The 16,481-nt window shown below is 42.8% G+C and overlaps 1 protein-coding gene across 2 annotated transcripts in view; it reads left to right on the top strand.

Annotated features, from left to right (window-relative positions):
- Positions 1 to 16,050, top strand: part of LOC102918038 (beta-galactosidase-1-like protein 2) — a 35,548-nt gene extending 19,498 nt beyond the window's left edge. Inside the window, exons 11-21 of one of the 2 annotated variants that reach the window (XM_076575905.1) lie at positions 153 to 290; positions 1,980 to 2,072; positions 2,680 to 2,780; positions 6,509 to 6,655; positions 11,890 to 11,958; positions 12,401 to 12,488; positions 13,287 to 13,374; positions 13,842 to 13,953; positions 14,648 to 14,764; positions 14,874 to 14,937; positions 15,662 to 16,050. In XM_076575905.1, coding sequence (XP_076432020.1) covers positions 153 to 290; positions 1,980 to 2,072; positions 2,680 to 2,780; positions 6,509 to 6,655; positions 11,890 to 11,958; positions 12,401 to 12,488; positions 13,287 to 13,374; positions 13,842 to 13,953; positions 14,648 to 14,764; positions 14,874 to 14,937; positions 15,662 to 15,669 — 1,025 coding nt within the window. In that variant the 3' untranslated portion in view covers positions 15,670 to 16,050. The remainder of the gene's footprint in view (positions 1 to 152; positions 291 to 1,979; positions 2,073 to 2,679; positions 2,781 to 6,508; positions 6,656 to 11,889; positions 11,959 to 12,400; positions 12,489 to 13,286; positions 13,375 to 13,841; positions 13,954 to 14,647; positions 14,765 to 14,873; positions 14,938 to 15,661) is intronic. The other variant, XM_076575906.1, reaches the window with a different exon arrangement.
- Positions 16,051 to 16,481: the final 431 nt, after the last annotated feature.

Genomic DNA, 16,481 nt, shown 5'->3' with positions numbered 1-16,481 from the left:
GTCCTGGATTATCTAACATGTTTTTCTGGGCATGAGCTCTAGCAGACCTTGAAGGGTTCAGGTCTAGGTAGTTTGAATATACACCACAAGCTGTGAATTCTTATCCTAGAATCCCACCTCTGCTTCCCCCTTTCTTTCCTATCTTTCTGCAGTGCTGATGAAGGATGTGCGTGAGATGTTCACCTTTGGGTTTTCCTTCAACTTCTACATGTTCCATGGTGGCACCAACTTTGGCTTCATAGGTGGAGCTGAGTCTTCAGATGGTTATCTACCTGTAGTGACCAGCTATGGCAAGTACTAGGCCCCCAGAATTATTTCTAATCTAGGCTGCTTTCTTATTGAGTATAGAACATACTAGGTTAGGCCCCTAAGGGAAATCTATGGATCTCTTCATCTGTTTTGACTTTATGTATGTTGGACACTGAAGATTTAGTATTTATTTGTGACCACACTAGATATTGGGGTCTTGGCTTTCTGAGACTTTGTGAGCAGAGAGGTTAGTAGCTTAGTCCTGCTTATCTGCTGCATAGAACTTGGCTTTATCTGTTGCTTTGGATCTCCTAAGAGTACCAGAGTATCCACAAATGTATTTTTCTTTGCCTCTATCTTAGTTAAGGTTTCTATGAAGAGACACCATGATCACAGCAACTCTTACAAAGGAAAACATTCAATTGAGGTGGCAACTTACAGTTTAGAGATTTAGTCCATTATCATCATGGTGGGACATGGTAGCATGCAGGCAGACATGGTGCCAGAGAAGGAGCTGAGAGTCCTACATCTTGAGCTGCAGGCAACAGGAAGTGGTCTGAGACACTGGGCATGGCTTGAGCATATATGAGACCTCAAAGCCCACCCCCACAGTGACACACTTCCTCCAACAAAGCCACACCTCCTAATAGTACCACTCTCTATGAGCTTATGGGGGCCCAATTACATTCAAACTATCCAAATCTCCCAAGAAACCAAGTGGGAAATTTAAGATGAAAAGCCAATAGTTTATTTAGAAACATGAGATCTCTATTTCTTCCACATCCTTTCCATTCTTGATTCTGTTTAATGTAATCATTCTGACAGGTATGTCCTAGTATTAATCATGGTTTTAATTTGCATCTTCCTAATGACTAATGATTTTGAACATATTTCCATTTGCTGACTTGCCATTTGTTTAATTTTTTTTGTGGAAGTATCTATGCACATCTTTGTTCCATTTTTAAAAAGTATTTTTAGAAAGGTTGCTTCTTTGTTTTTTTTGTAATTTTGAAAATTTGAAAAATCTGAGCACCAGATGGAAGGCCTTTTGTTAAATATATGCTTGGCAAATGTTTTGTCACAGTATGTAGCCTATGTCTTTTATTACCTTCACAGTGTGTTTTGAATATCATAAATTTAAATTTTAATAAAGTATTGATTTATTAAAAATAAAAGAAATTAGGCCAGGCATTGGTGGTGCACAGCCAAGGCTATACAGATAAACCCTGTCTCAAGAAGAAGAAGAAGGAAGAAGAGGAGGAGGAGGAGGAGAAGGGGAAGAGGAAGGGGAAGAAGGGAATGAAGAAGAAGAGGAAGAAGGGGAAAGAGAAGGGGAAGGAGAATGAGAACAATAACAAGAAGAGAGAACAAGAAGAACAAGAAGAGCGAGAACAAGAAAGAGAACAAGAAAGAAGAAATTGGATAGGAAGGATAAGCCATTGCAATGGAGCATTACAGGCTGTCAGCCAGGACTTACTACAGCCCATGGACTGGTGCAGTTTGCTTCCTCTAACACCCCCATGCCCATCAAAGCTCTGCAGAGGCCTTTTATCTAGACTAATAGATACATGGGCTTCTCTTGTCATGTACCCAAAGCTCTCCCCTGGAGGTTGCTGTGTTATGGATCTTTTTGCTCAGAGCTAAGGTTTGTTTTTTTCCCTCTTCATAAGGAGAGAAGCTAATCCTAAGGTTTTCGTGGGGGAAATGACCCATTTTTCTGTGTCCTTTAGACTACAATGCACTGCTGACGGAGGCTGGCGCACACACGCCCGAATATAGGGTGTTTCAAGAGTTTTTTCGCTCTGTTACAGGTACCCAGCAAGGTCAGTCTGAATGGTGACTTAGATTTCTCCAGTGGGATCTGCTCTGGGAGGAGGTGGGGTGGAATGCATGAAGATCTTTTGAGGGAGAAACCCAGTTTGATCCAGTTTAGCATCAGCACTGGAAATAAACGAAATACAGGGTCTGCTCTCATGTGATCAGCACGGGACCATGTTGCTTGATTTGGCTATGCCTGGTATCCTCTAGACCTTCTAAAAGACAGAGTTTCCAGCTCCCCTTCTTCTGAGCTATTCAGCAAGCATGCCTGGGTTAGGGTGGAAGAAAGGGTGGAGCCTGAGAGCATGTGTGTTTGTAGCTGGGCTTCAGGAGATTCTAATGAACAGGTAGGTTGAGATCTTTAGGTCTACCAGCTGGGGTCAACAAGCTCCTCTTTTCTAGGACAATAAGGGTCCTTCTTTGAATGTCTAAGAATAGGAGAGGACCCTTACTCATTAGCACTTGCCTTAAGTCTTCCTGGAGTTAGGAAAATCAGACCATGTGACTGAGTCCTTCATTTGGGGAGGCTGTGGGACAGCAGGGTACCTGATGTCTTTGAATGGTGTTGGGTCGGTCATAGGATTTAGGCCAGCCATCTGCTTTTCATTGCAGATATTTCCAATAAACGAAAACCTACAAATGTATTTACCTATGCACCATTGAAATTCTTATATTTCATGACCCTATGGGAAGTCCTGCCCCATCTGACCCGGGTGAGTGTTTCTTGGATATTGACACATGGTATCACTTTGGGAAAAAAGAAATAGGAGATGTAGGGACAGTTCAAAGTCTAAGGAGCAGATGACCAAGGAACCAAATGAATCCTTGGAAGTGTTAGTTCCTTCACAAGTTTTACATTTCAGAGTGGGAAACCTATTGTATAACACTGGAAACAGTCCCTTTCATGATCTAGCTGTGAACACATACTCTCTCTGTCTTCCTTCCTTTTTTCTTCCCTTTCTTTCTCTCTCTCTTTTTCTTCCTTTCTTTCTGTATTCTTTTTTTCTTCCTTCCTTTTTAAAGATTCCTTTAATGTGTGAATGCCTGAATGTATGAGTGGACCACTGTGTGTCTGTGGAGGCCAGAAGAGGGCCTCAGATCCCCTGGAACTGGAGTTAGAAACTATTGTGGGTGACTATATGGGTGCTGGGAACTGAATTCAAGTCCTTTGCAACAACAGCACACTGCCCTTACCCACTCAGCCATCTCTCCAACCCTATCCCCTGCCTTCTTAACATGTGATATAATGGAAGTACATTAACTAGACCTAGGGCAATGTTGTTTAATCTTTTGTTTTTCATAAAGGAATGCTTTCTCTAAACTTATCGTTAAGTTTAACATATAAAACATAAATGAGGTTAGTCAGGGTGTTAGTTCTGGAGCACTAAACTTTCCTCTTCTGTAAGCAGCAGCCATCCCTTCTCTAAGATGTTCTTACTTCTAGCTAGGGTTCCCAGGAACACAGATTGAAAACTGGTCTAAGGAAACACTGCATGCTTATCCCTACAAAACTCACCAAATATCACTCTTTTGGAACTGTATCATCAGGATGTTATTCTAGACAACTTTCAGTCTAATGAGTAAGAAGAATGCATGAAGAACAGATTGGAGGGTTATGGGCCATAGGTGGAGGAACTGAGATTTATTATCATTGTTATAGAGATATAGACCATGTGCTGGACAGTCACAGGATTCCATGAACACTCTAGTCAGGGTGGTATTATGACTGAAAGGCTGAACAGGAGCAGATGGCATGGCAGCAGGTGATGTGGAGAGACAGAGAAGCTGAGGCACTCTGGATCCACTTATAAAGACAGGGAGGGCTGCATGTCTGGAGAGCTGTAGTTAGGGTTGCACAGGAAAGCTCTGTGTGGACAGTGTCACAAAAGAAGCCAGGCATCACAGAAAGGGCTGAATACAGACTTGTAACAGCATGTTGGGTTTATGTGGTGGTGGGAACAAGACTCAGTACATTATCAACTAAGCACGGTGTTTTCTACTTTTGCTTTTATTTATTTATGTTTTTGAGATAGGGTCTTGCTATGTAGGCCAAGCTGGCCTCAAATTCATGATCTCCTCTCAGCTTCCTTAGCACTAGAATTACAGGTACGCACACCGCCATGCCACTGTTTTTCACTTGCATATCTGTGAGCATCAGAGAGACTATGGTGGTGTACAAACAAGCTAAGCCTTATACATTTATAACCATAAAAAAACCACAGCAGCAAAACAACCCACTGCACCTTCGGAAGACACATGAATTCATGTTTGTGATTAAAGAAAATACTTGACCTGGCCCATTCTCTGTACAAACCATGTGTAAGGGCAAAAAGCTGATGAAGGACATTCTTCTGTAGAACTCAAGTTAGTAAATACAAAAGAGTGATAGAACTAAAGCATTTCCAAGGCATTTAATGAAATGTTGGCTTACATTGTCAACATGGCTTATCGGATGTCACCTGCACCTCTGTCTTGTGAGCTTCCTTCACAGGTAGTATTGTGCACTGTGTACAGTGCAGATGGTTTCACTGCCAGTCATCAGGTTTAGGTGCTGGTGTACATGCTCATTTTCAGCTTTCTTCATCAGGTACCTACCCAGTGGTTTTAGCAGCAATTGATCTTATTGCATTGAAATTAACCATGCTGGAAATATTTACAGTACATAAATAGAAAGTCAGTTGCCAAAAAAATTCCTTTAAAATTTCCTGTTTTAGGGAATGATAACCATCACTGCTTTTATTGTGATTATGTTACCATAGTGATAACTTCTTTTTAAAAAGCCTCCCCCTTTTTAGATAAATATTGAATTTCAGTGGCATCTGAGGTATGATTTAAAATAATCTTATAGTGCTAGAGGGATTGAGAACACTAGTTATCCTTCCATAGGACCCAATGGACCACAACGTCTATAACTCCATTTCCAAGGGATCCAATACCTTCTTCTAGTTTCCGTGAGGATGGTATGCATATAGTGCCCAGACATACAGGCAGGCAAAACACACATACATGTGAAATAATAAAATAAAATAGCCCTACAAAGAGTAGGGGGCAGAAGACAGAGGTACAGGTGACATCCGATAAGCCATGTTGACAATGTAAGCCAACATTTCATTAAATGCCTTGGAAATGCTTTAGTTCTATCACTCCTTTGTATTTACTAACTTGAGTTCTACAGAAGAATGTCCTTCATCAGCTTTTTACCCTTACAAAGCATGGTTTGTACAGAGAACGGGCCAGGTCAAATATTTTCTTTAATCACAAACATGAATTCATGTGTCTTCCAAAGGTGCAGTGGGTTGTTTCGCTGCTGTGGTTTTCGTATGGTTATAAATGTGTAAGGTTTAGCTTGTTTATACACTACCATAGTCTCTCTGATGCTCACAGTGGCCCATTGTAGTCTCTCAGGATCCCTTCTGTTTGACTTTTGTGTCTTTTTTTTTTTTTCCCGGAGACAGGGTTTCTCTGTGTATTTTTGTGCCTTTCCTGGAACTCACAGAGATCTGCCTGCCTCTGTTGTGTCTTCTTGACAGGACACCCATAGCTGCGAACATCTTTGTTGTTTCCTTCCCCTGGAGGATCTAGGCTGTGTGCCTCCTTGGACTTGGAATCATCCATTTTTCCAAGGAATTCTAAAGAGCTCTTGTTGTTGTGTGGGTAGTGTGTATAGGTGTGTGCATGTGTGCCTACATGTGTGTTTGTGTATATGTGTGAATTCATGTGGAGGTTCAAAGTTGATGTCATGTGCTTTTCTTGATCATTCTGTACTTTAAAAATTTTTTAAATTTTAATTAATTAATTTATATAATCTATTTATTTGTTTGTTTTTCAAGACAGAGTTTTTTTTTGTGCAGCCCTGGCTATCCTGGAACTAGCTCTGTAGATCAGTCTGGCTTAAATTTATTTATTTATTTATTTATTTATTTATTTATTTATTTATTTATTTATTTATTTATTCATTTATTCATTTATTTATTTATTATCTGTCTATCTATCTATCTATCTATCTATCTATCTATCTATCTATCTATATCTATCTAAACTGAGGCAGAATCTCTTCTCTGAACTTGGAACTCATCAATTCTGGCTAGTCTTTCTCGTGACTTGCTTCAGGAATCGCCTGTTTTTGCTCCCCAACTGCTGGGATTACAGGCATAAGCCACAATGCCTATGCTTTTCTGGATTTCAGCTTTTCATCTAAATTATAAGAATAACTCACTGGCTGTCATGTGCAGTGAAATGTGAGATTTGTTGGGAAAGCAAAAAAGATAATTTATATGTTATGTGTAAGCATGATTATCATTGTGTATTTCTTTTCAGTACTCCCGTTTGCAAGGCTGTTGGGGTCATCCCCCTGGAGAAGTGGGCTATGGGTGGCAACTCCTGAGCTTCTTTTCTCTAGCCTGACCCTTCAACAGGGCTGTCACTTCTGTCTCTGCCTCAGCCAACCAAGTCTGTCAAGCCAATCCCCATGGAGCTGCTGCCTGTGAACCAAGGAAATGGCCAGTCCTTTGGGTACACGCTTTATGAGACCACCATCTCCCATGGAGGCCTCCTCACCTCGAGGGGTCATATTCAAGACCGAGGGCAGGTAGGGAACAATATGAAGTTCCTAGTGGCACTTTTATGTTACTAGCACCCTGTGATACTTAGGTAAATGTCTATGTGGTTATCAAATCATTTCACCTTCAAAAAATTATCTCTGTTGCTTATCATCTGTCTTTTTAGGGAAATCTTTTATACATAGACATGCTTAGGCATGTACTCCTGCCTTTTATAGGAGCTGATAGCATTCTTAAATCCAGGAGGCACTTCAGTAGTCACTATACTTACTGTATATTTATCCCCAATATTTATTTATATAGCATATGAGAGGTTGGCTCTTGTCATTTAAGTCTGAGATGTGTTTCAAGTAGGATAACTTCAGGAAACATAAAAGCCTTTCCAAGGATGTAGCTGGGAAGTCACAGTGCAGACATTGAAGGCCCCAGCCCACTCCAAGTTAGGAGCTATTTTGTGAAATTTTCCTGCTCTTCATCTCTTCCATGTCACCTTTCCCCAAGGCTTCAGTTTGAGTATTCCTAGTCCACAATCTGAAATGCTCAGTGAAAATGTGATGTGTAAACAATTCCAGATGGGACTGGGGAGATGATTCAGAGTAAGTGTTTGCTGCACAAATATGAGGACCTAAACTCAGACTCCCAGCACCTATATAGGAAGTCAGGCATGGTCTTACATGTCTATTCTACCAGCTCAGGGGAGTGGAGACAGGAGGATCCTAGGAGCTCAATGGCCAGCCAGTCAACCTCACTGAAACAGCCAGCTCTAGGTTCAATGAAGAGAGCCTGCCTTAAAAAATAAGGTAGAGGGTGATTGAAGATACCCAATCTTAACCTCTTGCCTTCACAGGCACATGCATGGGCATGTGCACCCCACCATACATATGAATACACACACACATGCGCGCGCACACACACACACACACACACACACACACACACACACACACACACTTCAGAGGGGTTTTTTTTACTTTTTAAAAGTAGAATATTTCATCAATTCTTTGAAAATTTTGTACCATGTATTTGATCACATTTATTCCCACTCCTCTCATTAACTCCTCCCAGATCCACCCTTCCTCCTCCCAACTTTGTATCTTCTTCTTCCTCTTCCTTCTCCCCTTTCTCTTTGTCTGTGTCCTCCTCCTCCTCTTCACCTTCCTCTTCCTCCAATGTAGACAGAGTTTTTCTGTCCCAACCACCTGCTCCCAAATACCGACTTGGAGACTTAAGGTTACTTATAAATGTTCCGCAGATAGCTCAAGCTTGTTACTACCTAACTCTCACATTTAAATTAACCCATGTTTCTTATCTATGCTTTGTTATGTGGCTCATGGCTTGTTACCTCATTTTCTACATGTCCTGTCTCCTCAGTGGCTGGCTGGCATCTCCTCCAATTTCATTCTACCTCATCCCAGAATCCTCAGTTTGGCTTTCCCTCCTAACTTTATCCTGTTCAGTTATTGGCCAGTCAGCTTGTTTATTAAACCAATTATAGTGACATATATTCACACAATATACAGAAGGATTATCCCACAGCATTTCCCACTTTTTGTCTAATTAAAAAGGAAGGTTTTAACTTTAACACAGTAAAATTATATACAACAAAACAGTTTTCAAGTAAGAATTACAGTTACAATAGCCAGTCTTTTTGTATTTGACAACATTAGAAAAAGTACTCTATTATATACGTTATCTTGGTGTGTCTAAAGTTTTATACCTAATTTGCTTTCTATCATAACTAAGTAAAACTATAAGTTTAACTGGTTAGTCTTTAACTCCATCAAAGACCGGAGAATGATGAAATGTTTCCTAATGACAGGGATATCAGGCTGCCTGGACAGTCACCCAAAGTTATTCTGCAATGTTGGGACATCTAACTCTGGCCTACAGGCTTAGCATATCTGACAGAGTTTCCTGTGAAGCAGGAAATTTTGAAGAATTGTCCTACCTTGTCTTGGCCAAGTTCGACAGTCACCTTTCTTGTGTCCTGCTGGTTCAATTTGTACAGTAACTCCTCCTCCTTCTTAATAACCCACAGAGTCTAATTTGTCTGCCTATGAGTATGGGAGAATCCATTGGGAGTAGTATGGTCAATCCATAGGCTCACACCCTTAAAGAAAAGTGACTCTCCCTTTCCCAGAAGCTATCAACTGTCTGTAGCTCCTCAGTTCCCATTGGGGGTTACTGAGCTTCTTCCATCCCCATGTTAGAGTATTGACTGGCTTGATCTTCTTTAGGTCTTATATATGCAACCACAGTTGCTGTGAGTTCATGAATGCAGCAGAACTGGCATGTCCAGAAGACAATGTTTTTTCTGGTCCCCCCTGACTTCTGGCCCTTACAATCTTATCATCCCCTCTCAAGATGATCCCTGTGCTTTGGGTGGGGAGTTATAAGGTCCCATTTGTGGCTGTGCACTCCACAAATACTTGTTCTCTGCACTTTGATCAGTGAGTTTCTGCTTAACCACTGTCCACTGCATGAAGAAACTTCTCTGATGAGGACCCAGAGCTACTCTAATCAATGAGTAGTGAGATATGGATTTAAATACTGTGTCCATTTAGCTGAATAATAGTTCAGCTCTGAGACCTGTGAGTTCCTCAAACATAGGTTATTCATTAGATTTATATTGCCAGGTATATGGTTTCTCCTGTGGAGCAGGACTTAAATCCAATCAGAAAGCAATTGTTTACCATGATAACATTCATGCCATTATTGCACCCACGGGCATATATTGCCACACTGGTCATTATTGTAGCTCATGGTGGTCACAGATGGGTAAGTCTGTTGATAACGCTTCCTTCCCAGCAGCCTGAATAACAATTTCTGGTACTATGAAGATCTGTATGTCTGCCTATCTCTATCTCTATCTCATCTCTAACTATCTCTATCTCTATCTCTATATAATCAGATATATTTAACTTCTAAAGTCTGTGGAAATCTAAACTCTGAAAACTTCCCAAATCTGACACACTTCTGCCTCAAGCATGTTGGATAAATAATATTCAACCTGTACTTCTGGTTTTTGTTGGTTTGTTTTTCACACTGAGCCTAAACTATGTAGCCCTGGCTGGCCTCAAAATCACAGAGATCCATCTGCCTCTTCCTCCTGAGTGTGGGGATTAAAGGTGTGCACCATCAGATTTGACCTTGTTCTTCTATCTTTGTGTCTTTATAACTCCAGCCCTCTCCCTCTCTTCCTCCACCTTCTTCCTTCCTTCCTTCCTTCCTTCCTTCCTTCCTTCCTTCCTTCCTTCCTTCCTTCCTTCCTCCCTCCCTCCCTCCCTCCCTCCCTCCCTCCCTCCCTCCCTCCCTTCCTTCCTTCCTTCCTTCCTTCCTTCCTTCCTTTCTTTTTCTTTCTTTCTTGCTGCAGTGACATCTTCTTACAGTTTGGTAGACAATTACCTGTACTTACTCTGCATTCCATTGGCTTTTCAAACTCCCTTCCCAGGGCACATACATTGCTCTCCTAGGTCAGCCTTGTATTCATTTGCGGGTTCACCACTTCCCACATATAATCTCTGTTCAGAAGTTCTTTTTTACCTTGTGTTCGTTCCTTCTTTTTACCCAGCCCCTGTGGGCTGCACCAGATGCAATTATTTTCACACATAGATTTCACACTGCTGTCTTGGTGTCTTGCTTCTTCTTCTTCTTTTGAAAATACACAGCTGGTCTTCCTGTTTCAGACTCTCCCATCACTTTCTACCTTCCTTTGTTACTTCACCGTCAGAGTGCCACGAATCTCCTGCTCAAGATAAACCTTCTGTCATGTACTTCTCTGCTTGCTGCCCACCTCCAGTTGACTCCATGAGACCCTTTTCCATGTCTGCAAAGCAGCCTGGCTGTGGCCTGTTCTTCCTCTCTCAAGTCCTCCACAGAAGTCTGCTCACAGCATCATGCTTGCTGTTGGAGTGTGTTGTGAGCATTCCTTTGTGCTTTTCATACTAGGCAACCTGTTTTCCAGGAAGACATTTGGATAGCTGACTTTTGATAAATGACCATAAAACATATAACTTCTGTAATTAGATTCTGGTAATCTTAAATTGGGAATACTTTTGTTTTCTGATACTTAAGGATTTTTATTGTTACAGTTTCCTAGCAAAATTACATTTGAAAAAAAAAACATGATTTAGATTAATTAATTTAGGAAGCAAAATATTTCTATGTCGTCTTGCCTGACTAGGGTCCTCTGAGTGGTTTAATCTAGTGTTTATCAATATAGTAGTTTGGGGTTTTTGTTGTTGTTGTTGAGACAGGGTTTCTCTGTGTAGCTTTAGTGCCTTTCTTGGAACTCACTCTGTAGCCCAGGCTGGCTTGGAACTCAGAGATCTGTCTGCCTTTGCTTCCCGAGTGCTGGGATTAAAGGTGTGTGCCACCACCATCCAGCTCAATATAGTAGTTTTATTAGGTAGTTTTTCTGCTTTTGTCATAAACACAGTGACCCCAAACAGCTTTGGGAAGAAAAGGACTTACTTGACTTATAGGTTGCAGTCCATTGTTGTGGGAAGCCATGACAGGATCTCAAGGCAAGAACTTGGAGGCAAGGACTGGTTTGCTGCCTGTAGCTCAGCCTGCTTTCTTATACAACCCAGGACCATTGGCTCTTGGTGGCACTGTTCACAGTGTCTTGAGCTCTCTCCCACACCAATCGTTAATTAATAAGATTGCCTACAGGCTTGCTTACGGGCCAAATTATCTGAGACATTTTCTCAACCCACGTTCTCTCTTCTCAGGTGACAGTAGTTTGTTAAGTTGACAAAAATCTACCAGCAGAGTAGGGAAAAATGGATTTACATGAACATCATCCCTAAAATAAGTCAGAATGTGGCTACTGGCTCTCCAGCCTTCATTTGGGAATATCTGGCAGAATTGAGGCCCTGGGGGCAAGGCAGACAAACCCAGAACAGTTGCTGTCCCTGGGTTCCTTCTCCCCCGCTTTGCTAGCTTGAAAATGTTTATCCTATCTGTCCTTACCTTCCCCTCCCCGCCTCCAGCTTCCTGCAGGTCTTAAGCATCTCCCCTCCTTGGCCTGCAGTTGGTCCAGGGTCCAGTTTTCATTGAGAGCTCTAGCCAAGGCTGTACTTCATGCATCTTCTCACGATCCTGCTTTAACTATTGCCCGTTTTTAGTGAACTTGTGAGTCTCTGCAGTTCTGGGAGACATGGCGTTCATCCTGCCTCTTGCTTTGTTTATTGGGTTTTCAGTGCCGCTTTCCATTTTTGCCTCACAGGGCCCTAACAGGGATCTCTTCTTTCTTTGCCAGGTGTTTTTGGATAAAGACCACGTAGGAGTCCTGGATCATTACAACGATGAGCTGCTTATTGTGAAAAATGTATATAACACAGTTGATGCATGAGACATTCCAGTTCCAGCTGGGCCTGGGCCAAGACTTAGCAAGGCCTTATTATAGATTATTTCCACTCCTTTCCCCATGGTGCTCCATGCAGAGGAACCCAGAACCACAGGGAGGGTTATGTACATCTTAGATGTACTGGTGAATGTTCTTTGAGTGAATACCACACTCCCCCCCGCTTGAATATTTGCTGTTCAGAGCACTCTGGCTTGATCACCAGTCCAGGAGAGTCCTTGTTAAAATGTTCAGGTGACTCTGGGAAGAAAAGAGGAAAAGTGAGAATACAAGGGCTTGCCTGTCCCACAGCTGGAGACCTACAAGGTTCTGCAGCCACCTACTCCTGTCCTGTCCCAGCTCCAGGGAGGCCTAGACTGTCTAAAGGAGGTGCCAAGTGAGGCTTACTCTGGTCTCTTTTGAATAGCCCTCCAAGAAAACCCAGGAGCTGAGGATCCTGGTGGAGAACCAAGGCAGACTCACTTCTGGGAAGGATATTAACAAGCAGAGAAAAGGTGGGTTCTAGAAGAAGATGGCTGAGGTCATGTAGTATCAGAGGCAATTGTTCTCCCCCAGGCCAATGGCAGCTGGGAACAGGCTTGTGTTTGGAAAGGAACATACTTTGGTGGTTAGGAGATACCTCTGTACAAAAACTGTGATATTTTTATGTTCTGTAGTTAGCAACCCAGAACCATCACACTGCCACCTACTTTGATTGCAGTTTTGAAAGTGGTGCCAGTAGGAGAAAGCTATGGTGATGTCCCTGGTTAGGGCTCCTCTCTAGGGATATCATGTCTTCATTTTTAGGAACCCAGGGCTTATGTTTGTCTTTCTGCTTAGGTCCAGGACTCCTGAGCAGAGCCAAGGAACACACTTTTTTTTTTTTTTTTAACCATAAGTGCTTTGACAAACCTGAGTATTCAGACTAGCCAGAAGCCCTGTGCTGGTGAGATCTGCAGCAGTTACCATGATTTTGTGCTGTTCATGTGGACTGTGAGGCCCTGTCTAGGAGCGTGCACGTCAGAGGATAATACCCGAGTAGGACTTGCCCGTAGGTAGCTTACCGGTGGAATGCTTGCCTAGCATGCCTGGAGCCTGTTGAGCCTTGGCAGTTACCCCTCAGCACCACCAAGAGGAAGGGGGAAATCTATGGCATGTACAGAACCCTTCCAGACAGATGAGGCCAAGAACGCACCTTCCTCCAGGGCGAGAACCCTAACCGCAACCTGTGTACGGCAAATGCCCAAACTGAGTGCAGCTGCAACCTCTGTCCTTCTCCCCTCCCTCACTCCCCTTTCACTCCGGCTCCACAGGTTTAACTGGAGACATCTATCTGGACAAGACTCCACTAAGGCATTTTATGATCTACAGCCTGGAATTGAGAAACGCATTCACACAAAAGTAGGTGCCTTCGCTTCAGCGGCTCAGAGGTGGTAAGGGTGGAAGGACAGCTCAGTGATAGAGCATTTTGCCCAGCACATGTGAGACCCCAAGTTCCATCACTGAACTGCAGATAAACAAAATGAGATAAAAACATACCACAAAGTGGTGAACATACAGAGCTGGAGGGATGCTCAGAGGTCCCCAGATGAAGCTTTTGGTTTTCATACAGGAAAAAAAAACAAAACAAAACAAAAAAACAAAACAAGACCCAGAGTACTAAATGAAATGATGCCAAGTTTCATAGCTGCCTGGGGGCAGAGAAGGGACTGTCTCATTGTCCACTGGCTAATCCTTACTGTATCATGCATGCCAAGGACACAAGCTGGTACCGAATAGGAGTGGGGTGCCAGGGTTCATAGAAGAGGTCACAGGTGGCATGTTAGAAGAAAATTATAACTTCTCATTGGCTCTTGACTCCCTCTTAGGAAACTTCCAAAGTCCTGGGAAATAGTGACAAGCCATGTTCAGGGCCCTGCCTTTTTCCTGAGTCACTTGAGAGTTGCAGATCCTCCACAGGACATCTTTATAAAAACACAGGTTGGTGCCATTTCTCTCCTGCTCTTGTGACCAGCCCCTGGCCCAAAAGCATCTCCATAAAAGTTCTCCAGTATATGAACCTTGTTCTGTGGCAGGGAACAGAGCTCCCCCAAGTCACAGCCACTTCATGGCCATTCTGAAGGTGTCTCTCTCTGAGGACCATCAGATTAGGGCAAGGAAAGTGAATGGAAACAACAGAGGTGTGAATAGCATGTGCCAGTGAGACAGGCTGGTGCAAGCCCTGTAGCAGGGATTTAGTGAGTGTAACCCATTAGTCCTCACACATAACCCCAGATGTAGAGACTTGTACCACTGGCATGGACTCACCATCCAAAGCATGTCATCCAGGGCACGTTGGGTACCACTTCTGCTATTTTACAATTTGAGCTATGTTTTAAAAGCCTGATGTGTTTTGATGATAATTGGATTGTAAGTGTACATCCTCTCTGTGGGCTTGAGTCAGACCTGGGGAAATGAGATGGAAATTAGATCCCTCCTTGTGGCCTGATGCTGAGCCACCTCCAAGGCAGGGCAGGGCACAGACTCAAGAGCACCCTCCCCAAAAAGGCCTGAGTTGTTGATCCATCCTATCTTGGCCTGTGCCAAGATTTGGTATGCCCTTGGGATAGGGGTCTGTTTGTTTTCTGTCTTTATATCTAGAAGTTAGAATCTGAAACCTCCATATCTTTTTCAGGGCTGGGAAAAGGGTGTCATGTTCATCAATGGACAAATCCTAGGACGATACTGGAATGTAGGTCCCCAGGAAACCCTCTATGTGCCTGGCTCCTGGCTTCATCCTGGAATTAATGAGGTGAATTGTCTCAATGTTCCCTGCTCCCTAGTTCACTTTCTTTGAACTCCGTTCTGCTTCAGATGAAGAACTAGAATCTTCTGGCTGATTTACTTTCTTCTTCATACAGATCGTGTTGTTTGAGGAGTTGAAAGGTGGTTTAAAGATCGAGTTGGCAAAAGAGGCTAATCTAGGTATGACATTCCAGAGGGTCATTTCAGCATCCAGGACCGCTTCTAGCTCTTGTACTATAGATGGACTGTCTATTATTCTTATCATAGCCCCATTCATCCCTCCCATTTTAAGACAACACAACTGACCCCCTCCTCCAGCAGCCTCATCCTGACTCTCTCAGTCTCCCTTTCTGACAGTCCTTCTATGTTTTCAGGATTCCAGTCTCATTGTGAGTCAATCGTAGCATCTTCCACTTCTGTTTTAAAATTAATCTTCTCTCTATGGCTCTTTCACAAGCTGCCATGTTAGATATCTCCCAGGTACCCTTGCTAGTGCCCTTTAACCAGTTTTCATAGGTAAGGAATGCATGGAACAATTACACTGTGCCCAAGGTGCAGAGTATCTGTATTTGTCCCTACTAGACAGTTGCTTTTTGGGTACCCACTCCCCTTGAACCTTTTTTTTTTTTGGTAGCAAGAGACAGATATCCGTTTGTCTTCTGACACCCACACTCCCCTAGGGCTAGCAGTCAAGCCTGAGACTTTGTGTACACCATGCAAATGCTCTGTCATGGAGCTGCACCCCAGCCCTAGGCAGCCTTATATAGAATCATTTGCCTCACTGTAGTAGATAGAGTCTTTATGGGTCTAGTGAGCAAGCTTTCTTGTCCCCATAGGTCAAAGTTTTACCCTCTTTGGGATGGGTATATGGTACACAGTAAGCTAATCAGATTTTCCTTTTCAGGACACTGAGTCTCAAGTAGTGTGATGTAAGCCAGAAGATAGATAGCTGAATCACATCCACAGTGGTGCTGGGAGTAACCCATCAGTCCCGACACATAGGTGGGTCTCTGTATCTAGCCTATGCCAGGCTTAGGTTCTACCGTCCACCTCCTCACCTGACAGCAAACCTGTCTTTTGACTTACTAGCTCATCTGTTTCTGCTGTTCACAACAAAATGGACTTTCCCCGTACACTTTCCTTGTCATGTCTCTTCTATAAAAAAGCTCTTTGACCAGCAAATAAAATGTTGGGAATAAACAAAGCAAGAAGATGTTCAGAATACCTAACATTGCAAGTGTAAATCTGAGAATATTTCCAATAAATCAAATAAAATAGAAACCACAGGCAGTGACAGACAGTTATTATATATGGTTTCTGGTTTTAGAGTAAAAAAAAAAAAAACAGCAGTGACGTTTCCTTTTACTTTTCCAGTGGTCATGCCATGTTATTGATTTTCTATATGCAGATAAAAGCTCTTGCTTCTCAGAGGCTGTGTCAGTCAATGGGCCTTCCCATCATCCCTCCTTTGGCATCTGATTTACAGTCCTTGTTGACTACCTGATCTATACTTGGTCCTCCTAGGATATTTTCAACTCTTCTGAGCTGAATCAAAGGGCCAAAAGAGTTGCCCAAGTTCCTGGGGTAAATGAACTTGAGAGCCCGGCTCAGGCTGTCAGGGGGAAGACCCATTTTTTAAAAACTACTACAGATTCTAGTGCACTGTGAACAGACCCTAGGTTAGGTTACAGACTCAGGGGAACTTGGGAGATGGTCCCCTCAGA

The sequence above is a fragment of the Peromyscus maniculatus genome, chromosome 7 (genome assembly GCF_049852395.1).
Source record: "Peromyscus maniculatus bairdii isolate BWxNUB_F1_BW_parent chromosome 7, HU_Pman_BW_mat_3.1, whole genome shotgun sequence".
In the NCBI taxonomy this organism is placed as follows: Eukaryota; Metazoa; Chordata; class Mammalia; order Rodentia; family Cricetidae; genus Peromyscus; species Peromyscus maniculatus.
The sequence above is the reverse complement of the archived record's forward strand: the minus strand, read 5'-3'. Positions and strand labels throughout refer to the sequence as shown.